The 27,299-nt window shown below is 48.8% G+C and overlaps 2 protein-coding genes across 3 annotated transcripts in view; one reads left to right on the top strand and one right to left on the bottom strand.

Moving 5' to 3' along the window:
* LOC126525507 (transmembrane channel-like protein 7) overlaps nucleotides 1-19,897 on the top strand; it is a 97,271-nt gene extending 77,374 nt beyond the window's left edge. The window contains exon 17 of the mRNA XM_072290060.1: nucleotides 19,250-19,897. Within this exon, the coding sequence (XP_072146161.1) occupies nucleotides 19,250-19,271 (22 nt within the window). The 3' untranslated portion in view covers nucleotides 19,272-19,897. The remainder of the gene's footprint in view (nucleotides 1-19,249) is intronic.
* Nucleotides 13,149-27,299, bottom strand: part of LOC126525981 (uncharacterized) — an 80,871-nt gene continuing 66,720 nt past the window's right edge. For both annotated transcript variants that reach the window (XM_055067682.1, XM_050173985.2), the window contains 5 exons: nucleotides 26,174-26,243; nucleotides 24,750-24,848; nucleotides 22,610-22,686; nucleotides 20,201-20,374; nucleotides 13,149-18,169 (listed from right to left, as the gene is read on the bottom strand). In XM_055067682.1, the coding sequence (XP_054923657.1) occupies nucleotides 18,085-18,169; nucleotides 20,201-20,374; nucleotides 22,610-22,686; nucleotides 24,750-24,848; nucleotides 26,174-26,243 (505 nt within the window). In that variant the 3' untranslated portion in view covers nucleotides 13,149-18,084. The remainder of the gene's footprint in view (nucleotides 18,170-20,200; nucleotides 20,375-22,609; nucleotides 22,687-24,749; nucleotides 24,849-26,173; nucleotides 26,244-27,299) is intronic.

Genomic DNA, 27,299 nt, shown 5'->3' with positions numbered 1-27,299 from the left:
ACAACAGCCCACGCGCAACGCCGTCAGCGAAAATGTTCAGCGCCGGAAAAAAAAAAAAAAAAAGCCAAGGCGGAGCTCGTAACGTATGCGTCACGCGGCCCTCGAGGTCCGGTATGGAAGAACGCAGGGAAGGAATTTCGCTTGCGGAGGTTAGACGGGCCGAGTGGAGAGAGTGTCTCGCTGTGCAGTGGAGCTTGCCTCCGGAAATCATAGGTTTGCGGCACTGAAATATTTCTATCTCGACTATTAATGAACCAATTTGAAAAATTTGTGCGGCAGAACGCTCCCTAGAGGACACGCAACAACTTCCGGCGTATAACCAAAATTTGCAATGGGGCCTGGTGAGGGGCCCTTTAAAAGAAAGTGAACGGTAGCATGCAGAAGCCCGTGCAATGAATCTGCAATTTTGCGAATGTGTGGTGGCAGTCCAAGATGGCCGTTATGTCAACTGATTGATTGGCTGACGAAAGATCAATTCATCCTACTCCTCACGAGGATTGTGAGGAGTAGGATGAATTGTGAGCAGCGTCACAGGAAGGACTGTTTCGTAAAGGTCAGTTTGATGCTGCGCGACGTTGCACTGGGCCGCCATTACAGAGATTTCCCGCCATAATTTTTTATTACCATAATTTTTGACTCATTAAATTTCGCCATGCGAAGTGTGATGAGCAGTCATATGCATTGGCAGCCGAATGCATGCGTATCGTGTCATTTTCTCCGTCGTTCGGTGCCACGAAAAACTTGTTCATAATTGGTGCTTATTGTATTAGCATCGCTCTCGTGCGGAGTTGGAATTTTTGTTTTGGCCATTAATATTATTATTATTAAACAGGTTTAAAATAATATTGGTTGAACATTGCAAATCATTTGTGACTTGTTGCACTTTTCATAGTTGTAATCATATTCTAATAATCGGAGGTTATGACTACTGCGTTTTATCTTTAATTTATAAAAGAAATGTACGCAAGGCGGCACCTTAAGGTTTGATTAATTTATCGAAAGATTTATTAGAAAGGATGACCTGTGGCCTAATAAGATGGTGGCACGGCCGCTGGATGGTGATGGGGATGACGGCCGTGATGGTGGTAAGGGATCAGATAAAAGGATACCTGCCTCCTCAGCGAAGGCAAAGAAAGCGTTAATTCTTCAGGTGGCGTCTCCTTGCTGTTCTTCACGCGGTGCGAGTAAGCAGCTGACTTATTCCTTTTCTCGAAGACATGCATCCTGAAGAATGAAGCAGACGACGGAAGCAATCGAAAGACCATTTCAAAGGAATAATTGTACACTTTGAGCTAGTTTATTTTTACTGAAGAGGAAAACTGTTTTGCATTATCAAGAACGTTAAGCTCATTGCCTTCATTTCAGTTTCTCAGACAGAACGTCAAGTTGCGAAACGTTACGCAAGCAAATCGTATTGGATTGGATTGGAGAAACTTTATTTATGCCTGCAGTTGGGCGCTCGCGCGCCCCGACGAGGGCCTACGTCATCCTCGAAGTTGCCGTTACTCGGCGCGGGTCTCCGCTCGCCGTTGCCGGCTCGCTGGGTCCGTGCCTTTCAAGCGCCTCGAGGACCTGCTGGACGGCCCAGAGCTGATCGTCTCGGTCGTAGCTCTTTGCGGCTGCCTCGAGCCGCGGTGGGAGTGTTCTTGATTTAGCGTCTTCTGGATATTTAATGCAGTCCCACAAGATGTGCGTGTAGTCTGCGGTCTCCCTCCGGCAGACTCTGCACATATCTGTCGGATATGTCTCGGGGTACATGCGATTCATCAGTTTCGGGCTCGGTAGCGATCCGGTCTGGAGCTGTCTCAGCACTACCGCCTCCGCTCGACTCAGTCTCGGGTGCGGGGGTGGAAGAGTCCTGCGAGCCAAGCGGTAGGCCTTCGCGATTTCATTGTAATCCGTCATGCGGTCCTTAGTTCCGAACCACGTCGGACGGTCTGTCGCCGGGGCGCGGTTGGTTAGCGCTCGCGCCGCGGCGTGTGCCGTCTCATTATGGTTCTCATTGCGTTCCGACGCGTCGCCCGCGTGCGCCGGGAACCACTTGAGTCGTACTTTTCGTTCGTCTAGTTTTACTGCTCGCAGTATGCGCTCAGCCTCCCTGCAGATTTGCCCTTTGGCGAAGTTACGCACCGCCTGTCTTGAGTCACTCAGCACCGTGTGGCATTCTGCGTCGGCGATGGCCAGGGCGATGGCAACCTCCTCCGCTTGCTCCGCTTCGGTGCTTCTCACGCTCGCTGCCGTCCTCGTGGCGGCGGTTGACGCCTCTATGACGACCGCTGCGAAGGCGTTGCGTTGGTATTCGGCCGCGTCCACGTACCGCGCGTGTTCGTCGTTGGCATGCTGGTCGATGAGAGCCTTGGCCCTCGCCGCTCTTCTTCCCTTGTTGAACTCGGGATTCATGTTCTTCAGTATGGGGTCGATTCTGGTCTGGCGTCGGACCTCTTCGGGGACGGGGAGCTTCATCTCCACCTCGTTCGAGCGTCTTATTCCCAGATCGTCCAGTATCTTCCTCCCGGCTTTGGTCATGGACAGCCGCTCCAGTTGAGAGGTCCGTTGCGCTTCGGCTATTTCTTCGAGCGTATTGTGTAGCCCGAGTTGTAACAAGCGGGTCGTGCTTGTGGACTCGAGCAGGCCCAGCGCCGTCTTGTACGCTCTTCTGATGAGCACGTTGATCTTGTTTCGTTCGTGTTGCAGCCATCTGTGGTAGGCTGCAACGTACGCGACGTGGCTCATGACGAAAGATTGGACGAGCCTAATTAGGCTCTCCTCTCTCATGCCAGCCTTTCGGGAAGTGACTCGCTTGAGGAGTCGAATCGCGTTGGCTGCTTTTGCCTTGAGACGCGTGATGGTTTCGCCGTTCCTTCCGTGCTTTTCGATGACCATGCCTAGGATCCTAATTTTGCCGACCTCGGGGATCACGTTGCCGGATTTGGTCACGATTGTGATTTTTTCGCTTTCGCATTGTCTTGACTTGCCTCTGCTGTATTTGGTAGGTGGGAGTATGAGAAGCTCCGATTTGCTCGGCGAACATCTCAGTCCGGTGCCTTCCAGCTGGTCTTCTATTGCGTCGACGGCGGCTTGCAGCGCGCCCTCGATGTGGGCGTCGCTGCCACCGGTCACCCATATCGTGATATCGTCCGCGTAGATGGTGTGCCTGACGTCTTCGATGCGCCCGAGCTTTTCGGCCACTCCGATCATTACCAGGTTGAACAGCATTGGCGAAATGACCGATCCCTGCGGTGTTCCGGTGCTCCCGAGCTTCTTCTCTTGCGTCTGTAGGTCGCCTGCTCGTAGCTCGACGGTCCTGTCCGTGAGGAAGTCCTTGATGTAGTTGTAGGATCTTTCCCCCATGTTGAGCTTGGAGACTTGGGACAGAATCGCCGAGTGTTTCACCTTATCGAAGGCGCTCTGCAGGTCGAGCCCTAGGATGGCTTTGTTGTCGCGGGCGCTGCCACCATCATCGATGATTTGGTGTTTGAGCTGCAGCATCGCATCCTGCGTGCTGAGATGCTGTCTGAAGCCGATCAAAGTGGCCGGGTACAGCCCTTCGCGTTCCAGGTAGTCTTGCCACCTGTTGAGCAGGACGTGCTCCAGCACCTTGCCCACGCAGGACGTGAGCGAGATGGGCCGGAGGTTATCCGTGTCCGGCGGCTTCCCCGGCTTGGGGATCAGGATGGTCTTGGCTGTCTTCCACAGCTTTGGCAGCGCGCCCGCTCTCCAGCACTTGTAGTATTTTGCGAGCTTTTCAATCGAGCCGTCATCGAGGTTCTTGAGCGCCTTGTTCGTGACGAGGTCCGGGCCGGCTGCCGACCGGCTGTTGAGGTCGTGCAGGGCCGCGCGTACCTCCTCGACGTCGATGTCACGATCGAGCTTCGCGTTAGGCAGGCCGCTGTACGGCGCGTGTTGTTCAGTAGGTGTAGTCGGCAGGTATTTGTCGTTAATGCGCCTGGTGACTTCATCGACACCGTGTGCTGAGACCGCCCGATGTATGAGCCTGGCGAGTCTGTCCCTTTGGTGCGACTTGGTCTTCGTTTCGTCGAGCAGGTGCCGCCGTAGGTTCCACGTCTTCCCGCTATGCATCTGCCCGTCTGCCGCGTTGCAGATCTCGTTCCACTGTTGCATGCAGAGAGCGCGGCAGTGATCCTTGATCGCTCGGTTCAGGTCCGCCACCTTCTTTCGCAGTCTGCGGTTAAGCCGTTGTTTCTTCCAGCGATTGAGTATCGACTGTTTGGCCTCGATGAGATGCGCAAGCCGGCTGTCTACTTTGTCGATCTCCGCGCCCGTTTCAATCTCTTTGGTCGCGTCGCGTACGCTCTTGGTGATTTCGGCCGTCCACGAGTCGATGTCTTCGATCTCGTCGTCACCGTCGCTCTTCTGGCTTCTGGCGTCTCGAAAGGCATCCCAGTCTATCCATCTGTGAGTTTTGACGCTGGTGTCGTTGTGTTCCGGTATGCCGATTTCCACGATGGTGTGGTCGCTGCCTAGGTCGATCCCCGTGTTTCTCCAGGTGATCGCGCCCCGGATGTCGTTCTTGACGAACGTGAGGTCCGGAGTGGTGTCCCGGGACACGGAGTTACCATTTCTCGTCGGATGTGTCGGGTCCGTGATGAGGGTGAAGTCGAGTTCCGTGGCGTCTTGGTACAGGTCGCGGCCCTTTGCTGTGTACTTGTTGTAGCCCCAGGCAGGGTTCATCGCGTTGAAGTCTCCGCACGCGATCAGCGTGTTGCGGCCCGCTGCGGTGCTGGCTCTGTGCAGTAATGTCTTGAATCTCTGTTTTCTCTGAGATGGGTTGCTGTAGACGTTGAGCAGAAATATGCTTCCTTTCCTCTTCTTGCCCGGGATGATTTCGGTGAGTGTGTGCTCGATCTTGTTATTGCTTTGCAACTCATGTTCGACGAACGTGAGTCCCTTCCTGACCAGGGTGCACAGGCCTCTGCCGTCGAGTGGTCCCTTGTGCACTCTGTAGCCGGGGAGGGACGGTGCGTCGGTTAGTGTTTCTTGTAGTAGTATAACGTCTGGCTTGCGCGCGGCATGTACGATGTGCTGTTGGATGACTGCCTTCTTCCTTCCGAAGCCGCGACAGTTCCACTGCTACGCGGTTACACCTGCTGTTGCTGGTGTTGCGTTGGCGGCCATGATTGCGTTGGCGTGTACGGGGCTCCCTGGTTGGGTGGATGATGCGCGAAGAGGGGCGCAAATGTCGGGTGGCCTACCATCGGCTGTAGGGTCCTTTCGATGTAGGCGAATCTGTTCGTGTTATCGGCTTGGTAGGTCTCCATTGTTTGTTTCAGTGCTGTCACTGCTGCGATGTTTGTCGTGATTAGCCGTTCGAGTTTGCTGAATGTCGCTTCGAATTTCGCTTCGAGGCTGTCGATGCGATCGTTTTCTGTTTGCGTGCGCGTGGTCTCGATGGCTCGCTTCTTCGGTGCCGGTTCCTCTATGGCTTTCTCCGGGATGTTCGTTGTCGTTTCCTCGGCCTTGCTTGTGCTTGGCGTGGGTCTCTGTAGAGGCTCGTCGTTGCCTAGCAGCAACTGACGAATCTCGGCGATCTCTTTCGTGAGGTTGTTGATGGTCGCTCGCAACGCCGCGTTTTCTTGTCTTAGGAGCTCATTTGCCTCCCGGACCTTATTAATATCTTCTTTCTTCGTGGTTTCGGTGATTTTCTGCGCGTTCCTTATGTTGTTTCCTTTCGCTGCGTCGACCCAGCTCACTCGCTCACGTGATGGTGACGTTTTCCTGCTGAGGCTTCTCTTGCAACAACTGCTGTCTCTGGATTTGGGCGCGCGGTTTTCCGATGGGGTCCTCGACTTTCGCGCAGCTGGCGGCTTGTCGAGTGGTGGGAAATCGCTCTCCGAGAGCAGCTGGCGTTCGGCCTGTCGGCGCTCCCATTGTCGCTTGCGCACTACGTAGGGGACCTTGTATTTCGCCTTGCACGTTCGGTCTCCGGTCGGGTGTTCGCCTCCGCACAACTGACATTTTGGGGTACAGCGATGGTCTTCTGTAGGGTTCGCGAGTCCGCAGGCCAGGCACGTCTTGATTGTGGGGGTCGGGCAAACGTCCTTGCGGTGTCCCACTCGGCCGCACTGCTGCCAGACGTCGATCTGTTTCTTGTAGAGGCGGCACGGTATCAGGGTGACTCCGTATCGGACAAAGTTCGGTACCTTGGGCCCCTGGAACACCACAATCGCAGTGGTCGTGCTTCCAATCCTTTTTGAGGCCACTGCTAGCGGGTTCCTCTCGTTGACGATCTTTCTATCTAGCTCTTCGGCGCTCGCGTCGATGGGGATGCCTCTGATGACGCCCTTCACGGTATCGTGAGGTGCCGTGCGATATGCGCTGACCTCGTAGGGTTTGCCTTGAATGGATATCTCCTGGATTTTAGCGTACCTTGCCGCGTTGTCTTCGTTCGGTGTACTTACGACCATGATGTTCTGTTGTGTGTTGGGGCAGATGGTGTCCGCGGCGCTTTCCTCGCTCGTGATCTTGGCCGCAGTGAGTATGGCCGCAGCGACGGTAGTGGTGCCGGTCTTGACGATGTCCAGTCCCCCTCTGGGTCTGACAACTATCTTGGTTTCTTCTAGTGGCATGGCTGGCATGCGTGCTGCCTTGATGGCCGAGGCTCTGGCGTTCTTGTAGACTTTTGACCTCGTGCTTGTTTGACTCCCGGCGGGTCCGTCGGGCTTGCCGCTGGCGGGGGTCCGCTGGCGCAGCCTCGACTGCACTTTGTGTAGACGAGTGTATACTTTGGGGCAGAGGCTATGGCGTGTGCTGCCCTTGGCTTACCTGTAGCTAATCGGAGCAGACTGCGCGTGGTCTTCTGCATCAGCAGACGAAAAAGGCCTGACTTCGCACCTACTGGCTACGTATATGACCTTATAACGGAGCACTAGAAGCTAATTTGCTAGTTCCAGCAACAAATCTAGACAAACTGCGGCTAAATACATCGCGGATGCGCAGCGCACCAAGGTAGTTAACTTCTCTATGCAGCGCGGAGTCTGAAAGAGACTGCACCATCCTTGTAAGAAAATTTTAACATAGAGGATCAGCTCACCTTCCTCTGTGTCACAGTCACACCATCACCTCGCTGCCGTCTCTGCAGCAAACCACTATCGTCGCCGTATCAGCGCTGATAGTCGCAGACAAAATGGCGCCACGCGTTTACAACGCCAGCGTGTTTGTCTGTATAAGCTCTTATGTTACACTTCTGCTATAAAAGGGGCTTCGTGTAGGTGGGTGGAGCTACTGTTCCTGCACCGATTAAAAAAAAAAAAAACTAGTTTTTGCACAATCTATAGTCGTGTAGCCAGATACGCTCGCGTAGTCAGTGTAGATAAAAGAACAGACCTACTCTATATGGCTCGCCAAGGGACTTTAACAAATCGGGACCATAAGCGCCATTTTGTACGCGTCGCGCCTGCGTCACGCCCAAGGAGGTTTAAGAAAATCGAAATTGTTTTTGAACCTCCTTCGTCACGCCTCGAAAAAAATGGGGGAATGTCCAGACTAGAGCCTAAATTGGCAGTTCGTCATGCGACGCAAAACTGCAACATGCAGCCCCGGTATTTATCACTGGGTTAATCCCGACGGTTCATTAAACGACGGCTTGGTAGGCTGCTGGATCCTCGGTACGCAGTTGCTGCTTGCGCTCGGCTGCACAAGCCTGTTCTTGTGCCCGGGCTGCACCATCGGCACGGCGTAGACGAGCTCGTTTCCGGTTCTGCTCGCGGCGTTGCTGATCGAAAGCTGCCTACTCCTCAGGAGTACGTATGACACGTGGCCTACCCATTTCAGAATCGGAGATGAACTGCTGCGCGCGCTCTCGGCTGCGACGGAGAGCAACGACGTCACTGCTGGCGCAGCCAATCGCGCGCCTCTCTTTCTCTCGCTCTTTTATTCGCGCATGCGCATTAGGTTGCGCCGGAAGAGTTTTCGGCGTAGATGAGACCGACAGACGGACGGGCGAATCGGCTAGCCATTCACAGCTTCACTGTAAAAGTGACTATTATTTCTGGACAAAACGCTCTCGAGTTTTTCAATATATTCCCTCTCTCCTCTGGCGAGGGGATTCACGCAGAGGTGCCCAGGTCTGTCACTGCCAGATATCGGCTGCGCGTCAAGATGGTTGAGGAAGGCGATGCATTGGCCCTTGAATAAAACGGGACCCTGCATGTTTCAAGAATCTCACTGTATCCGCAACTGCTCGTGAACCCTCTACTTTTTCTCCCTGTAAGACTTTTACTCCCTCTCGGTCGCAGCCCCCCTTCTGGCCTTTGTTCACCTGTCAGCCCCTTTCCGTCAGACGCGAACTGATGCCGGCGCGTACGTTTGCCGGCACGTACTTAGCACATAATATATCTTCTCTTTTGAATGAGAATTTTGGAATGAAAGCGATGCACTGTCGTCGCCAGCTTAAGTAAAAACTTGAAGAAGACTTATGCCTTCTACCGCGTGTGATAAACATGGATTATGTCGCCATGTTGGGATGACAATGACAACACTGGCTCTAACAGTAGGCTGTTGCAGTCGCCACGAACGCAGTTTCGGTTTCATTTCCAGCTGTAACGCGCAGTTTTCTACGAGACATTCATTTGAGGGATCGCCAGCCGTATGTGCGCAGGCGCGATTAAAAGCGGGCACGAGAGAGAAAATCTGGGGGCTTTTGCTCCTTGAGTTGTGACTGCCTACGCACTTCGGAGGAGGCTTCTTGGCGCGTGTTGTAAGCATTTGTCCCTAGGCGTGCTAGCATTGCGGAGTGGGGTCGAGTTTGTTTACGCTTTGACGCTGGCTGCCGGCGCGGTGAAGCAGCGGGCACAGACGCCCGATTTAGCGACCGCTGGGCCTCTACTACGGCCCACTACTCCCATGGAAAAATCAGTGATGTTTTTTTGAAGGTAGAGCCTTCATAGGCAAAGTTCTGACTGGTGTTGCAGAAGTCGCGGGGCGCGGTAGCGCTGAACTTGGCGTCAAAAGTTGGTGGCTGGACGTAATTATATTTATTCAATCGTGCTTTTTGCTAATTGTAAGAACGTGTCATTATTTCGCATTATTGGCGGCGCCTCCAGAGCACCAAAGCGGCAACGGGGACACCAAAGCTAGAACCCGGACTGGTCCGGGGGTTGCAGCTCGCCGAGGCCTGCGCGTATCAGGAGGTGTTCGCATAAAAAAATGGCTCAGGTTCTCTCCTGAAACCTCCGTATGCCGTTTACATGTACCCTCCTGCAGCAGTGCTTGTAAAGAATCAAATCTATCGTCGCGACGAAAAAAGCAACCCGCGGCTTATGCAACACCAGTCAGAACCTTGCCTCATATACACAGCGATTACAAAATGGGGCGTCCGTGCCCACTGCCACACCGCGCCGGCAGCCAGCGTACTCGACCACTCCGCAATGCCGGCATGTCTAGGGAGCGAACGCATACAACACGCGCTAAGAAAGCTCCTCCGTAGTGCCTAGGAGCGAAAGCCCCCAGCTTTTCTCTCTCGCCCGCTCTTACTCGCGCCTGCGCACAAACGGCTGACGATCCCTCATATGAACGTCTCGTCAGTTTTCTGACCAATTTTCTTGGAAAAGTGTCTGTTAAAGTCGGGTCAATGCATATAAATTATTTATTGTGAGCTGTTGTTTTCACTTGAAGCTGCCAAGGATAGTCCGTAAATTGGGTGTTTTCAGCAAGAGATCGCATGTTTTTGATGCATTCACAGCGCCGCCAAGACGGACACTGCAACCTGAGATCACTATTGGGGTCGGGCGCGTGCATGTTCACGGAAAGTTTAGCGATCGAAATAATGAGTCTCTGGGCCTTGGGATTTTCAACAATGTATATAAAAGCATCTACAGGCTAAATAAAAAAAATCGCTTGCGAAAGTCACTAGACTTTAACTTTTAATTTCAAATGCAACAAACCTAATCAAATTCGGTGCAGTGATTGCCGAGAAAAACAAATTCTCCTTGTCCATGCATTTAGATAGGAGCCCCCGGGCTGAAGCTTGCTCTTAATGTTCTCAAAAGTGGTCATTGATACATCGGCCATTGCAGCTTCCCACATGATAAAGGGAAGCCGCAAGTCGCCTGTGCCGCTCTACAAGTAATTAAGTCAGTAAATATCGCTGCTGACACTCGAGCAGTAAGGAAGTACAGCGTCCTGCAAAGCGTAGCTTCGAGCCAGTTCATTCTGCAGTAAGATATACCAGTAAACTTTATAGGTCAATACGTTCTTGTTTACCATGAGGGTTACTTGCTGCCTGTACCTCGTGTGAGCATGAAATGAAACGAAGAGTGTGGGGGGCGCTCGATCATAGATCATTGCTCGCATGCACAGCATGCGATAAAGCGCTGAGGAAAGAAGAAACAAAGACAACTTGATAACGTTCGATTCCTTTATTTTCTCGACAACGTCATCAAAAAATAACGAAGCGATGAGTGCTTATGTACATATTACAAAGATTTCCGTACAGGTGCATGTCTTGGTTCGGACATAGTTCTCAACTTCTGCATACAATCTTGATTGAATGAAACCTAGATTAGACGGAGTGTTACCGGTATGAGTGGAGGCGCCGGCGACGGAGAGATCTGCAGCCAGCCTCAGGGCGCCCGATTCTGCCGCCTCGCTCGAGGTCGTGCTGAGGTCGGGACTTGTACGTGGTTGCTGGAGGTTCTCAACACTAACACGAGCAAGTGGTCTTGCTGCGCATAGTAGTCGTGTGCCGAATAAAGTTGGTCGCAGAACAGACACTGATCCTGGTGTCATTTTGTCCCATTATCGACTGAATCCTTCACACGCTCCGAAAGCATTATTGCACCTTCGCGCTCGCTGACTTGCGGGAAAGCAATTTCTTTTCATTATTCATTATATTTAGTGTCGTTGTCAACCTACCAGCTGAGACCCTTTATATCCGCGCCCCTCGAAGGGTGCCTGCGCTAGTGTTGAATATTTTGGGTCGCTCTACACAACTCACTATATTATCGTCGCGCAAGTGTATGCTTCAGAGACCCCTTTTACATCACATTGCAAACTGACGCTAGTCCTTTTCAGAACAATCGAAGCGATTACGTAAAATATTCATCCCGCATTTGAGGTCAGATACATGTGAAACTGCATTGAACTGGTTCAGTCATGTTTTTCGTATCAGCTTTTGAGGAAATTGACACCAATTTGATCTAGAGCGTTGTGTCGTCACAGACGACGAATATCACCCGTGAATTGCGTTTCGAACAACCGCGAAACGACGTGAGAAGAGTAGCATCGACATGTCAACCCATAATATATTTAACTTGGTAGTTGGGCAGGAAAAAGAAGAAAACAAAACGTTTTTACGATTACAAGCATGAAGAGACGTAAATTTGTCGACGTCCATTGATATGTTCCTTTCATTCGTCTAACTGTGGTACGACGTGCCTGTTGGTTACACGAACTGAGGCTCTCGGGAGGAAAATCTTTCGTCACGACGCAGGCGATAAAATAACGAGGCGTCGAGTAAAGCCGCGTTCGCTTTCACTTCGATATGATTTGGGCCCAACACTTTCTAACGCATAACTATAGCAGTAAGGTGGCAGTTAACTTCATGACGACGTGTGGTGTTTTATGGCGTAAGGGCCACTTATGGCCAAAGAGCGCCATGGCGCAGTCAACTTCATCAGCCGCGGCTTCGTATGAAGGTCTCTCCGTCGCCGGGCGTGTCGGCTTTCTCGGCAGGTCGCACAATTGGTTGCGCGGATTGATATGGTGCGCTTTATAACTGTACACTGGTGATGAAACGGGTCGGGTGGTGTTGCCTATTGTATGTATGTATATATGTATATGTATAAAACCTCTCAGAAAGTATAGAATGTATGAGGCAAGGCACGTATGAGATGACGCGCGTGTGACGACAGTGCGCCAGGCTTGGGCGATTATATAACGATTGCGTGGGGCGCTCCGTTGAAATCGTGCATGCCGTTTACCGAGTTTGTGTTAAAGTGCGTGCGCAAGCCTACGCGCGGGCAGATATGCGCGTCGTGTAAATCCTCACTTTAGTGCATCTTGTACATCTGCTACCAGTCGTCGGCGTCCTAATTTCCCACCTCGTTCCCGGAAGCTTCCCGAACGTGTTATACGTCGGCCTAAATTGGCCGCTTCTGCCTCATTTAGTTGACCGTAGCGTCACGTTAGACGTTGCAAAAAGGCTTTGAGAAAATTGTGTGGCTTAACCTTCTGAAGCTCAGTACAATTTACTTGTTTGGGAGACTGAAACGCGCGCAGTCGCGTTTGAAGTTAGATCCAAGCAACGACGAGCATGTTGCACGCCCCAAAGCTAAATTTTGGCTATACGAGAGACGTTGTAGCAAGGGAGCTGCAGATTAATTTTTTACCGCCTGGACTCCTTTCAGGTGCGTCGAGGTGCACAGAGGCTTTGTATATGTGTGCATCTAACCGCATAGCAACGAGCTTTACCTCGTTCTCAGCCGTATGCAACTTCGTAGCGACCGATTCACTGCGTGACAACGCGACGCTGCGTTGGTGGTCCCCGAATACGCTGTGTAGCACCAGAACACGTATAATACGAGAACGCAAAGTTGTTGCTAGCCTTTGTTCACGTCGTGTTTCTTTTTTATTATTATGCCGACGTTGCCTTCTGTTTGCAAGGCGTGAAGCGAAAGAGCCAGAAGAGCCGCCGCGGCTTTCTCCCTGTCTGCAGATGCCCTCGCTTCGCTGTGGTTGGTCCCTTGCAGTTAACCAAAGTGAGGATTTACGCCACGCGAAAGAGCAGGCCAAATGGGCGCTGTGCAAGCTGCGTGCGTGGAACAAGACGTTGGGAAGATCGTTTCACCGCGTCACGTAAGACACTAGTTTCTTCTTCTTTCGTGGTCTTTTTGCGGTATTTCTCGTGGTTCATATTAGAGTGACGCTTTTGTAACGCGCTTTTCGTATTTCTATAAATTATTCAAATAAAATACGCTGCTGAGAAGGCTTTTGAAAACTAAAGAAAGCGTTCCAAATGTTAAAATGCATTTTGAAAATATGATCCAGAATGGATATTTATCCAGGAAAGCAATGCATATGTTTCGTGACTGCAATCAATCAATCAATCAATCAATCAATCAATCAATCAATCAATCAATCAATCAATCAATCAATCAATCAATCAATCAATCAATCAATCAATCAATCAATCAATCAATCAATCAATCAATCAATCAATCAATCAATCAATCAATCAATCAATCAATCAATCAATCAATCAATCAATCAATCAATCAATGTAAGCATTGCTAGGAGGAAAGCAAAAGTGCACAATCGTCCCAAGGTGTTGCTCCTCTGAATCAAGAATTTACTTTTTCCGTGTGGAGGAACGGAAACAAACCTGCATCGCTTGCCTGTACAGAGGCGCTACCTGCAGACGTCGCTGTCTACTCTGTGCTGCTGAATATAAGTAGGAATAAAATTGCGAACTACTGGGAAGTTATAAAGGATCAATATGCATATTAGCGTGGACCTTGTAAGCACGAGAACTGTAAAATTGGACTGTGCTATAGGTGGTGCATTTGCGGAGCGCAGGCTATATTGCTCAGGCTAAGTTGTGTGCATGATGTCGAAAACTGCGTGCACCTTGAGGAGTGATCGTAAGTGAAAGGTGGGCACTATGGTGGTCGGAAATTGCGTATACACTTGCTCTATGAATGCACAGTGTTTGGCCCGCTGTAACACACGCGACTCGTGCAGTTTCATGGGTTGTTGCGAACATAGGCGAACTTTATGTTCCAAGCGCAATGTGTCTTGCTAATGGCGACAAGCAAACGCTGAATGTCCACCGGCTTTCGCGAATCGCAGGCTCGTTTACACGGTTGCGCTCGCGTTCGCCGTGCCACAACGTACACAACACGCAATTGCAGCACATTAAGCGCCATCTATGTTGGGCATTTTTATTTCACAGCAGGCCTTGCAAAGTAAGCTCTTTATAGAGTTGTAGCTTGTCCGCAAATGTATAAGCTCTTACGGAATACCGGATTACCGGAGACGGGGACATCAGTAGTAATGTTGGTAGCGAGATCTTGTGACGGTTTGTCTAATGACGAGTTAGACGCTTTTCTGTGTTATGTACGTGAGTTATTTTATGTACGTTATTTACATATTAAGGAAAGTTAAAATGAACTGCATGTTGACAACAGTGTTGTACACGTTCCTATAAAGCAGGAACGAAAGATCGTTCTTCGTTCCTTCCCAATCTTGTAAGTTCCCGTTACCAGTTCCTTTAATGCGATAGGAATGCGTTCCAGTTACACTTCGAACATTGGAACGTGTCGTTACATTAACGCTACATTCGATTTTTTAAAATTAAGGTATAGGGTCGGATAATCCCGAGGCGAAATAAAGTGAGCAATTTAAACTTCACATCGAACTACGTATACTACACGAATTTGAACATCGCCGGCAGCAGATTATCTGGAGATAAAAGAATCCAATGAAACGCTCCTAGACAATCTTTTTCAGGGAGCACATGTTTTCAGGGAAAAAATGTCCAGAATACATATTCGCAACTTAGCAAAGTCCCTTGTTTGAACTCAGCAAGAGTTACATATCGATGTTGGTGTCCGCCCTGCATGATGTGATGCGTACACGTGTGTGCGTCTGTTCAATGCCATGGAACGTTTACAGAAGGAACGCCGTTCCCTCTGCCGTTCCTTTGTAAACTGAACGAGTTACCGTTACAATTCCACCTACCCTTAACGGAACGGTGGCGTCCCTCCGTTCGTCCCAAAAGGAATCAGTTCCAGGAACGATGAGCAAAACGAGAACAAGGTAAAAGCAGGAGCCAACGTTTCGACAAGTGGACTTGTCTAGACAAGTCCACTTGTCGAAACGTTTGCTCCTACTTTCACCTTGTCATTGTTTTCCTCATTGTCTTGAATTTCCATCTCCCGCCTTCCCCGTGTAGTTCCAGGAACGCCGTTCCGCACAACACTGGTTGACAATTACGTTGTTGCCGACGCTTTACAATAGCAGAAACGTTGAATGTGGTTAATTGTTGCCATAATAGTTTTCCCCCTTTCTGGGTAAACTCTACGCCAATCCGGCTGGCCACATTTACGGCAACGGTAACTCGGTACTAAACAAAGAGCAAAACGTTTTGGGACAAGCTAAAACTTCCTATTGAGGCATCTTTCTTTATCTTTTTTTTTAACAACACGTGAGCCCCTTTGGGCTGCTTTGGTGCCGCTTTTGCTGGTTTCGCACTTGTGTTTGCGACTGCAGTTCCTTAATGAATCTCGGCGGAATCGAGGCCCATGAAACAGCACGAGCTCCGTGCGGGCGAGTCGTACACCGCGTCTTCGCTGTAGAAAGGCGGATATTATAGCGACGAGGAAAGTGCGGACAGGCGCTGCGCACAGCAGGCGTTGTCCCATTATTAAATGTACAGCTGAATGAATGAATGAACGAATGAATGAATGAACAGCTCGCCTCAAAGGCGAAACAATACTGCAGCATCGCTGGTCTGTTTTGTTCGAAATGCGCTCTCTGTGAGAGCACCGCGGTTTCTACATCTACGGCGCGTTTTCGGCAACAAGTAAACCGATTTCCCGGTTGCATATGTAGCGCGCATCTCTGACTGTGGCTTCTATTGTGCCTGCAGCAACTTCCTCACTCGTGCCATTTGCGATTCAAAACCTGCACACCTCCTTTTGACCGGCAGTAGCATGACATCGCTCAACGCAAATGTATTGCTTTGCTGATGATTACACTGCACGCGATCGGCACACTTCTGTTGTCTGCTTTTATCACATTTCTCTACAGTGACCTAAACTTCAATCATATATCTCAAAGTTCTTTTTTAGTAATCTTCGCTGTCCTAATTCAAAGGCCGTTGATTAGCGTATGTATCTCGCCGAGCTCAGATAGGTGATTTGTTTTGCATATTGCAAACTAATCCTTACACAGGAAGCTTTAAAAACTGTTGTACGGAGGTCCGTTCCACAGCTTAGGAGGCTTCCTACATAAGCGTATTCTGGATTTTCACCTTAGAGCTCGAGACCACAAACGCCGTAACGAATTTTCTAATGGCGCTAACGCAAGAAGCTCGAAGGACGTTCAAATCACGAGCCATCTACTTCTAGCCAAATTTTACATATAATTTCTATGCTGGTTGAACCGCAATGTACAGGGTATCCCAGCTTTAATTTCAGCCAAGATTTTAAAGATATGTGCCGGTAGGCCTTATGAGACGAAACCAAAACAATGTTGGACTCTCTGTGGTGCAAGTCATATTTTTCTATGCTGAGAAAGTTGCAGAACGAATTATGCACATCTCACACAGATCCCGAATTTAATATTCGCCAAGCTGAATAATTCTCCGTTATTGGCAAGAATGTAAAAAAAGAGAATTCTACTTTCACCATAGAGAGGCCCTCAACATGCATTTAGTTATGTCCCCTAGTGTAGCGGCGTACATTTAAAACCTTTGCTGGAGCTTGCTGGGACACCCTGTGTATATTCAGCTCTGGCATACAATGTATTTCCACATAATAATCGCTGCATGCACTGGGAGTGGCCTTCGCTAGCGCATCTTTTAGATCGGAGCTGCCTCAACCGTTCGCCGTAAGAAATTTTGGTCCACATAAAGCGTGCTGGTTTTTTAAACGTGAAGCTTGCAGTGCAGTCTGTTTCGCATATGGCTGTGATGGAAGCGCTCATTGCGGCGACGCACAAACAGCGATCACAGCACCTTTTCGTTATCGTCGTACTAGTTACGATGCACTCACTCGCGCCGCTTTGTGTGGGGATTTGTCCTGCGGGCTATTTGCGGCAAGTTCGAGCGGTGTTGAAGTGAGGTTGTCACGAATTTATCGCGGCGATAACCGCCACTGGCGCCAGAAAAAAACTCCCCCGTTTCGTGGTCCCTTCAGTTCATAACTTCCGTAGAAAACGTGGGATAAAAAACATTCTTTCATTAACAGTGATTACAACTCCATTTAAGACGCTGCGAATTATTTGAGTCCAATGGATTAAGACGCGCTGAATGTCGAAATTGAAAACACATTTTGTGTGTGCACGTGTGTTTCAGGTTGATTTCACCGAGAAAATTTGACCGAGCCCCCTCTTATGATGTGTGGAGGCTTCAGAATTTTGTTGCTATTGACCCTGAGAACCAAGGGCGAATACACGCGGAATCGCGTATAACGACCAACACGAAAGGACAAGCGCCTTCATAACAATATTATCGCCACGCGGACATTTCAGAGGCAATGAGAGCCACTGTTCTGTTGACTATAAATAATCTCAGAACTTGACACAGATCAGTAATCGTGTCAGAGGTTGCAGTGTCTCTTGTGTCGTACGAGTGCATAGAACGCGCCCTTTGTCTTGCTGATAACGCTTACCTTTGTGTCAGACGCTGCAACCGCTATAATCGTGTCATGTAGAATGTGTTTTTCTGGCGCCAACTCCGGCAGCAGCGCCCGTTACCGGGACCGACTTGCAGGAAATGAGATGTTCTATTGCTGAGGCACCTGTGCCGCATGTTGGCGAATTTCCGGCATTTCGTGTAGGCCCGAAGCCACAAACTGTCAGCACCGAGCTCAGTCGTTGTTCAGCTTTGGTGCTCTCCGAGTGTGCGTGCGCCTCAACGCTTTGGCATTCGTCTAAAGGGGCCACGGGGTTGCTGCTCAGCTGACGACACGGGCGGTCGGTAGCCAGTTTCGTCCTCCGAACACTGTCAAATTCCGCCATGTTGCCAAATTCGCCATTTTGTCTGTTCTGATTGCTTGATAGGATTTGGGTGGACCAAATCGCCAACATGGCGGAAGGGTGTCTAGAATAGCATCCCATGTTCGTTTAGTGAACAACGATCACCTGGACAAGTTTCCTGGCTTCGGATGCGAGCTAATGTCTAATGAAGGTGCCATGCGACGCGATGTCGGCGAGACGCGTGAGTGAACGCTTTGTGTGGCTGGCGGCGTGGCACCGTAATCGCGCCCTCGCTTTCCTTCAAGCCGGCCCGGTTACTTGGCATTTCGGTCGCAGCAACGTCGGGAGTGTTCGCATTGAGCGGCGCGGTCCATTTCTCATCCCCATGGCTGAAGGTCGAAAGGCACGATGAGTTTGCTTCCGCGGTCACCGCTTGCCCATGGCTGCTGCCGCCATCTGCACCAGCTTTCGGGTCGAACGCCTCCGGCCGCTGCTCTCTGACTGCCCATTCCTGCGAATCGAGTTCACGCCGATGCAGTCGATGCTGTTGCAGCCAACCTTGCAGGAAGGACAGAACTAAGTGGGATCAGAAAGTGGTTTTGGCGCGTAAAACCGCATAATTAAATTTTTTTTAACTAAGTGGGGGCGTTAGTTGCACAACACGATCGAAGCCAAACGAGTCTACCCAAATCGTGATCGCCAGGTCAGAGCGCGCGGTAGGTTTTAGCGCTCCCGCTTTGCAGGCAAAGCGACGGCAGGATAGCCGAACCATAGAGTTTCCTACAAAAATTACTAGAGGGAACTCTGGCGCTGCAGTCGTTGTCTTACCATGGGAATGATGGGAAGTACATGGATTTGTCTGATCTTCGTGCTTATGGATTCAGACGTTCTTGTGGCTTTGTATTTTACGCTATATAAATCTTATTATCGTATATTTCAGCGAAATCTATATTCTTCGAAGTGCGGAAGACGCCGGGAACGCGTACAATTGCTATTAATTGCAACGATTGAGCTTGTCCAGGCGGCCAAATCGAAACGCGCCAAGCGTCTCAAGGCACTGCCATGCCCGCGATAAATTCATAAGGGCGTTCATTCACTTGTCGATACATGCGTCCGTGGCTTAATGGTTTCAATACCAGACTTCTGCGCTAGAGTCCCTGTGTTCGAATCCTGCCGTCGGGCAATTTTAATGATGTTTATTTAATTATTTACTACGCAATACACTGTTGAAAATGACGAGTTTACGAAGTCACAAAGCCGTTTGAAGCCAAGAGGACGAAGTTTAGGCAAATCCATGTACTTCCCATAATTCCCATGCTGGGACAACCGCTGCCATTGCAGCTCCCGTAGACACTAGCGCCAGAGTTCCCTCCAGCAATTTTTGTAGGAAACTCTATGAGCCGAACAAGTGCCGCATTAATTAAAAACTGCCGAGAACCAAACATTCTCGGCCAATACGCTGAGCCTCAGAAGTCATGTGTTGGGCCGACTTTTTGAGGGAAAGAAAGCGAAAGGAATGGCTTCTATAATAGCGGCTTATCAAGGCTGGCTTCGTAACGTAATTTTCCTCTTATTTCCTTGCTTTATGCAGCCAGCAAACAGCAGAGACATGACGCACGCGACCAAGCATGCAGTGGGTCAGCTCTGGTCGAGGCGAACAGTGTTTCTGTCAAGTGTCACAAGCTAAGAGGCCAAGTCAGTCATGCGGGCCCACGGCTTAGTCCCTCCTCGTGCCGGAAGGAGCGTGGCACATCTCCCAAACGACTGGAGATAGTTGCTAGAGACCATCGTATCAGCTGCACACTTTAGATGGGTTGCGTAATTTTGATAATGGTAATTTTCTCAGACAACCATGGGCAACCTCAAGTGTATACTCACTAATATTCACTGCATAACAAATGTTAAAAGTTAGCGCTTAGCGGAAGACGCGTCTTTCTATATCGGAAGTTTCTCAAGCGTTATCGTTAGTTCTATCTGTTGCATATGTTGTTGCTGAGCCTTGTGCAATCAGATTGTGTGCGCGACGTGAATAGTGGCGTTTATTCTAGAATTTACGCGAGTGCCAGCGGTTACGCTGGAAGCTTCATTGAGCCATGTATAAATAGCCCATGCGTGCGATCCGCAGATCATATAGATTTTGGATGATGGACTCACGTGCTCGTCATTATCATTCTGCCCGAGTGTAACTTGTTTTTGTGGGCACAGGTTCGCCCAATAAAGTTGGTTTCGTGACTCGCCATTGTGACACAGTCTAGTTATTCACCGCCACGACAACGTGACAGTACTGTGCAAATATATTCGTTGGAAAATGAATCAACATAAAATGTATAGCGATCAAAAGTGCGGCGCCCCTAATAGAAAGTTGTGTCATAACCTCACAAGAGTGCTGTTTTCGTTTGACTAAAGGATTTTGCAGGTCACGATGAAGACAGCATTAAAAGTAGACAAGTTCACCTGCGGAAACCGCGAAATGCGGAGTGACCCTGAGCGAATCCGTGGTCGCGTGCGTGCACATAGAATATGAGCGAGTGAATGAACTGACTGCTTTCGAGACTGCGTGTACTTGTCGACGTGCGCCCAGAGGCCGGAGAGCAGCGCCGACACGTCGTCCAGGGCGTACTCCTCGACCATGTCCTGGACGGTGCGGCCCAGCGCGTCCTCCACCGCCAGGTTGGCGCCCCACGAGAGGAGCGTGCGCACGCAGTCCGCGTAGTTGCTGCAAGCAATTGGGGAGACCGGTTTGACTTGCGGCACGGAGTTCGTTTCCCCTCTAGTTTCCCCGGATTTCCACCTTGTCGTTGGTGTGCCACGACAGCACGGACACGAGATTCTGTCTATACAAGCGAACACTGACGCATACTGATTGCACTGGATATCCGCGTTCAATAGCTTCAAGAGCGGTCGGACTTGGGCCTTGAGCGTGCTTTTCGCGGTCACACAGGTGTAAGCGTGCAACATTTTTCTTCTTGAAGACAAGGTCATCTTAGCTGATTCACACGGGTTTAACGTATCTGGGATCTGGCTATCTTGTAAAAACTTCGAGAAAAATACATTTCGGCAGCATGTTACACTTTTGTAACAAGTGAAGGCGAAAGCCTGCTGCACACTTGGTAATGCATTAAGTTATACGATCGGAAAGGTCAGACTTCTCGCAAACACAATGAGCCGCACCATGAAGTAAACGCGTGGCAAGCAGCTTTCTGCGAGTTTCGGCCTCCTCTCTACGTTGCCGTCTCGCATCGTCGCGTTGCTGCTTTCGCAGTTCGGCTTCTTAGGTTCGTTTACTACGCTTAGTTGCGGCTTCGAGCGCTCGTATAGTGTGGTCAGACTCGCGCCAATGGCCTTTTTCTTCGGCTTTTACGTTGCATCCTCCCAGCAGGGGAAAGCAGCACTCGCGGTCGAACGCCTTGCTCCCGCCGCTTCGCGCGTCGCACCTCGTTTCTCGCTTGGCGAGCATCTTCGGCCGTAGTGTACTTCTGAGAGGGAGTATGCAACACTTTATTGATGATTCGTATGTTTGTTTTGAGGTTGTTCTTTATTGAAACGTATGCGGTTCTACGTGCTGTACGGGTGATTTCAATGATTGTATGCGCTGTTCGCTTCGTTCTGCTGAGCGCTTGTTGCCTCTCCCTTAAGGGGGTAGGAGACATTACATCTTTTGCTTGCTAACGGAGGTTTGAGCCATTGCATCTTTACTTGCTTACGGGGGTATGAGCCATTGCTGCTGCTCCTGATTTTTGTACCACTCCACTAGACGCCACGTTTTTTAGGTATGAACCATTGTAACGAGCCACCTAAGGCTTTCGCCTTAAAGACGCCGCTTTCACGCCTCCATAGCGTTATAGCGAGTCGCAAGAAGTATCACTTCGTAGCTCACAACGACACAAGAAGCGAAAAGTAGTCGCAGAGTATAAAAACTTAACGGTACGGGCGCAATTAGCGCCAATATAATAAAAACTTAATCACGTAGCAATGTACTCCTGTAAAGCGTGCACCGCCGTAATAACAGACATGTTGAGGCAAAGCCTTCGTGCGGCATACTTTTGGGAAATGCAACGAGTTAGTTCGCTTGGACTAAGCAGTAGCAGAAACTTCGTGTGGGCGAGTTTTTTAAGGTATACTGAAGCAGCGCGATGTTGTGTGTGTTTTTTCGTCCTCGTCCCATCACGCTACTTCAATATACCTTAAAGAATAAGCAGGGCTCGCGCGAGGCAATGGTGCCTTGAAGGCGGCTTCGGAGGTGCCGGCAAGAAGTGAGAAATAACCGCAGAATAGGTAAAAGCGTGATTGTCGCCAATATGGGCGAAAATAACCAAATTTCACCATAGACTGGACTATCTCCTGGATCGGACCATCTGGGCTCTGGGTCGATCAAAACAAGAAAGGTTCAATCAAGTGTCAACGTTACAAGTTAAGACAAGGTCGACGTGATTGGGCGTCAAATACGATGCGAGTAAGATATAAAACGCGTGAATGATGTACATAAAAAAATACCGAATAGAGAGACATAATCAACAACAATCATTCAATCATTTGAAGCACCATCTATGTCGACCTTGACTACATTAGCGTTGACACTTGGTAGGCCCTTTCTTTTTTAAATTCTCTACTGTATGTCCGCAATGAACAATAAGCGGCCGTGAAAGATCGATTACACGTCGGTCTACCCACATTATGCGAAGCATAGATAGCTACGTCCACCCAAAACCGAACGAGATGCTTTCGCTATGCGGAAGAGGACACAGCGTCGCGTTGATGGCGAGATAGATATGTGACATCAACCGCAGCTGAATTTCAATTCGCCGTAGGAAAGCATTCTAGTAAAGCTCGGCTCTTGACACGTATATGTTGAATACTAAAGAGATCCTCGGAGCGGAAGGTTTCGGAAACGGGATTAGTACGCGGAGCGCCTGAAAGATGTGTCGTTTTAGAAACAAGAAAACAGCCTCACTTGAGGGCGGCCAAGTGCAAGGGCGTGAAGCCGTCGGCAGTGATGTTGTCCACGTCGGCTCCCACCTTCAGCAGCACCTGCAGAAATATGGGATGGGATCGTTATGGCGTCGCGATGGTTGGCACTTCATGCTACATGCAGTGGTGCGTGGCCCACTTTGCTAAAGGGCACGCCCATGAATATACACAAATATGAGTGTGAATGGCGCATCACTTTTGTCGTTATTTATTGTTACTTTGCCTTAATGTTCGTCGTAGCCGTAAACATGCACCCCCTAAATGCAATAACGTGGTGGCCATACACGACCACAGTAATATGGTGGTGTACGTCTACGTGTGCCCAACGCGATATAGCAACTAAATAAGTTCTATACCTGACGGCCGCCGAGGTGATATTCGACCTGCTTGCAAAGACCACCCGTTCCACCGAGTTATTAACAAAATATCATACAGCCATCGACACGGATTTATGTCATACCAAAGCAGCAAGTGAGTTATGAAAGACGCCTGATGGAAGAAACTGGTTCAATTGTAACCGCTACGGGTTAATTATCAAGCAGAAGTACGTGAAGAGTATCTTGCGGTACATTTTGAAATTAATGTCGACGTACAGATGCGGATGTGCAGATTATTAATGAACTCGCGTCTCCTGAACACTAACTGGCTTCATTGCTGCAGGCATAACTGCCATAGAGCCGCTAAGTCAAACTATAATTTGCTAATTTTTGCGTATTGCGCTGTGACCATTGCTGGCCGCTGTTCAAGTGCGCTAGTCAATTATTGCGGCCAGTAGTAATTTCCTTACTTTTCTTTTATTTGTCTATATTATTCATATAGATAAACAATCAATTACTTCTATTACTACACGCGGTATGCACGAAGCGCGTCGACGCAAGGGAACAAGACAAAGAAAGAAAAAAGCTACAGAAATTCTGAGAATTGTCGAATAAAGCTTAAGCATTGTTTAGCCCGACTGTGACTTCATTTTTGCTTAGTCTTGCTTAATTGCTTTTCCTAGCTTATGCGCGTATATCCATGACCTTTCCGGTGGCAAAGAATGCCGAGGCTTTAGCAGACGGTTGGGAGATTTTCTCGCCGCATCCGGCCCCTTCAGTGCAATCGTACCACTTGAGCCGTACCAATTTTAGTGCATTGTCGCGAAGCCATGTCACCCTCGCTGTCGTTCTCGCAAGCCTGTGTTATGCGTGCCTTCCTTGTCCACGCAAGCTCTCTCCTGCGTTCCGAGTGCGCCTCGGTAAGGCCCAATGAAAACGCGTCAAGAGTTTCAACGTGCCCTCTTGCCCGCGAGGTGTTCATAACTCGAAGGGCGCACTGCAGCGTTCAGTTGGGCATTGAGCCACCCTAAAAGCTAAAGTTGGCCCAACCCCAAATTTCAAGCAGGTCCATCCCGAAATTGAAAAGTTGGTCCACCCCAAATGCAAGTTGGCCCACTCCCAGATTTCAGTTAGGCCACCCCGCACCCAAAACTTCAACTTGACCCACCTCTAAACTTAAGTTGACCACCCCCAAATTTAAGCTGGACCAGCCCCAAAATTTCAAGTTGGCCCACCCCCAAACTTCAAGTTGGCCCACCCCAAAATTTAAGTTGACCCACCACCAAATTTAAGTTGTGCAACTCCCAAATTTTATCTGGGCCACCCTCAAATTTCAAGTTGGCCCACTCCGAAATTTAAGTTGACCCACCCACAAATCTCAAGTTGGCTCTTTTGCAAATCTCTAGTTGGCCAAGCCCCAAATTTCAAGTTGGCCTACGCTCGAACTTAAGTTGGCCCATCTCCAAATTTCAAGTTGACTGAACCCCAAATTTTAAGTTGACCCACTTTCAAATTTCATTTGGCCAACCCCTACTATAAGCTTCCCCATGCATTTTCTAAGGAACCCTATGTATTTTTATGGGTATTCTCTTCTCGTTTTATTATGTTTTGCTTCAAATTGTTCCTTATCGCTTAAAAGCTACCAATCATCTACATTCACACTATCGTAACGATTAAATGCCTTCTCAAATTACGCATATTTTTGTGCAGGTACAAGGCATAACACTTTTAGCGTGCGCATCGTGCACGCGAAAAGTGTTATGTTATGTTATGTTGTTAAGGATGCGTGCGCATCAACAAGCTTACCTCGAGGCATGCGTTGTGTCCGTTCATCGCGGCCAAGTGCATCGCCGTGTAGCTTGTCGGGTCGAGAGCAGCCACGTCCGCACCTTCAACTGCCAGGAACTGCGCAGTACAAAACCGCGAATTAAAAAAATTTTTTTTTTAGTTTTTAAATTTATCCACAATTTTTCCATTTCCCAGTGGCTCTCGGATGAACCTTAATTGAAGGTTTCCTTTGTCTGGTAGTTCATCAGTGACATTTCGACATTGGTCGCGAATAAATCGATATTGCTCGAAGTGTAACAGACACATTGCTTTTCCCTTAAAAAAATTTGGAGGACGCTTAAGCTTCGCCTTTAAGAGTGCAACGCGATAACATTCAAATATCCCTGACTGCTTCTCACGCTTCCCGACACTCGAAATTTATGTAACCTTAATGTTTACCGGGAAAAGCTGGCAGCGAACGCTATGCACGAAGACGAGCTTTGCGGCAGAAAGGCGGCCTCTTGCGTGAGCCGTGGATGCGCGGAGGCAAGCGCCATCTTGATGTTTCAAGAAACCAGGTAGTTTCCGCGTAACAAAATTATGTTTTCTTCTATAGTCGAATTACAATCCGACGCTATCATGTCTGTAGGTTGTGTGTAAGTCGTACTTTACATTTCTTTTTACGCATCTTACATTGAGAACTTCAATTAGTTCAGTAACGCCTTTGCGCTACACGGAGTGCCTGCGTGGTTGGGTATGCGTGGTTCGGAGTGATCTTTAGCGCACAAAGCGGTCGACGCTGGACGCGGGACGCCGACACCGGATTTTCTGCGACACTGGCCCTTAACGTTGTGGCGTTAATACGTGTGCACGTGCTTGCGTGCCATTCAGTAGAGTCTGTGCGATGTTAAGCGACAATACCCCATAACGACACATCAGTGACATTACGTGTAGTACGTATTGATATTACACTATAAAAAAAGTTTACACCCTTTGAGGCTTATCTTGTCCCCAAACAACAGCCGTCATCTGCCTTGCTTGCGTTTCCCCGCTTGAAAACTCGGCGCTAGCTACATTCCTGTCGAAAATGCTGTGTCAAGCTGATAACGCGCAAGCCGTTCGTGACTAGGAAGTACCGAGCTCGCAGCTTTAAAGAAAGACAGATGACGATTATTGTTTGGGGACAAAATACAACCCAAAGGTAGTGAACTTTTTTTTAGACTGTACTACTATAGAATTGAAAAACATGAATAAATGTCAGAGACAGGCCGAAAACTGGCCTCCGAAAGGAGCACAACACCCGCCTGCGTAAAAGGGATAGGAAAGGCGCATGAAATGATAAAGTACGGATTGCGAGGAATGTAACGCTAGCGTGCTAACAGACTCCGCTATATCTATATGGTGCGCATACGTCACGCCAATATCCGGCATCGCTGCGCACGCGGAAGCGGCAAACCACTCACCCGCACAACCTCTGCGTGTCCGTTTGCTGCGGCTAGGTGAATGGGCGTCCAGCCGCGTTCGTCGACAGTTCTGCAATAGTGTGGAAACCAAACCTCGCTCGGCGTTCGCAACGAAATAAAGCTGCTTAACAGCATCAAGGAACAAGGAATGCGCCATTAGGTCTGGCATCAGATTGTGGCATCCGTACAAACAAACAAACAAACAAACAAACAAACAAACAAACAAACAAACAAACAAACAAACAAACAAACAAACAAACAAACAAACAAACAAACAAACAAACAAACAAACAAACAAACAAACAAACAAACAAACAAACAAACAAACAAACAAACAAACAAACAAACAAACAAACAAACAAACAAACAAACAAACAAACAAACAAACAAACAAACAAACAAACAAACAAACAAACAAACAAACAAACAAACAAACAAACAAACAAACAAACAAACAAACAAACAAACAAACAAACAAACAAACAAACAAACAAACAAACAAACAAACAAACAAACAAACAAACAAACAAACAAACAAACAAACAAACAAACAAACAATCAATCAATCAATCAATCAATCAATCAATCAATCAATCAATCAATCAATCAATCAATCAATCAATCAATCAATCAATCAATCAATCAATCAATCAATCAATCAATCAATCAATCAATCAATCAATCAATCAATCAATCAATCAATCAATCAATCAATCAATCAAACAAACAAACAAACAAACAAAACTAGCGTGTCGACAAGCTAGGAAAGATTTGTGCCACCGTGCAAAGAAAGAATGAGCAGGTAGAAGACCAAAGGCGGACAGACGTTTGTTTCGTGAAACACAAGAAAAAAATCACGGACTGCCGTAATGGTGTGGAATATAGTGTGTCTTTCAGTTGCGACCGCTTCCACGTAGGACATATAGGTTGTGTTAATCAGAGATTAATGGAACATAAAATGTAGTTAACAGGAGAATTGCCATTTAATCTTTCTTTGCACTGTAGAGACTGCACTGTCGGTGCTTATGCGGTCTATTTCTCTTGTGGCAGTCTCTGCGCGCCTTACTTTCTTTCACGATGAATCCTTATCAACAAGCTCAACTTTCTGTGGTTCACAGTACTTATC

Source organism: Dermacentor andersoni, chromosome 8, assembly GCF_023375885.2.
Source record: "Dermacentor andersoni chromosome 8, qqDerAnde1_hic_scaffold, whole genome shotgun sequence".
Taxonomy (NCBI): domain Eukaryota; kingdom Metazoa; phylum Arthropoda; class Arachnida; order Ixodida; family Ixodidae; genus Dermacentor; species Dermacentor andersoni.
The sequence above is the reverse complement of the archived record's forward strand: the minus strand, read 5'-3'. Positions and strand labels throughout refer to the sequence as shown.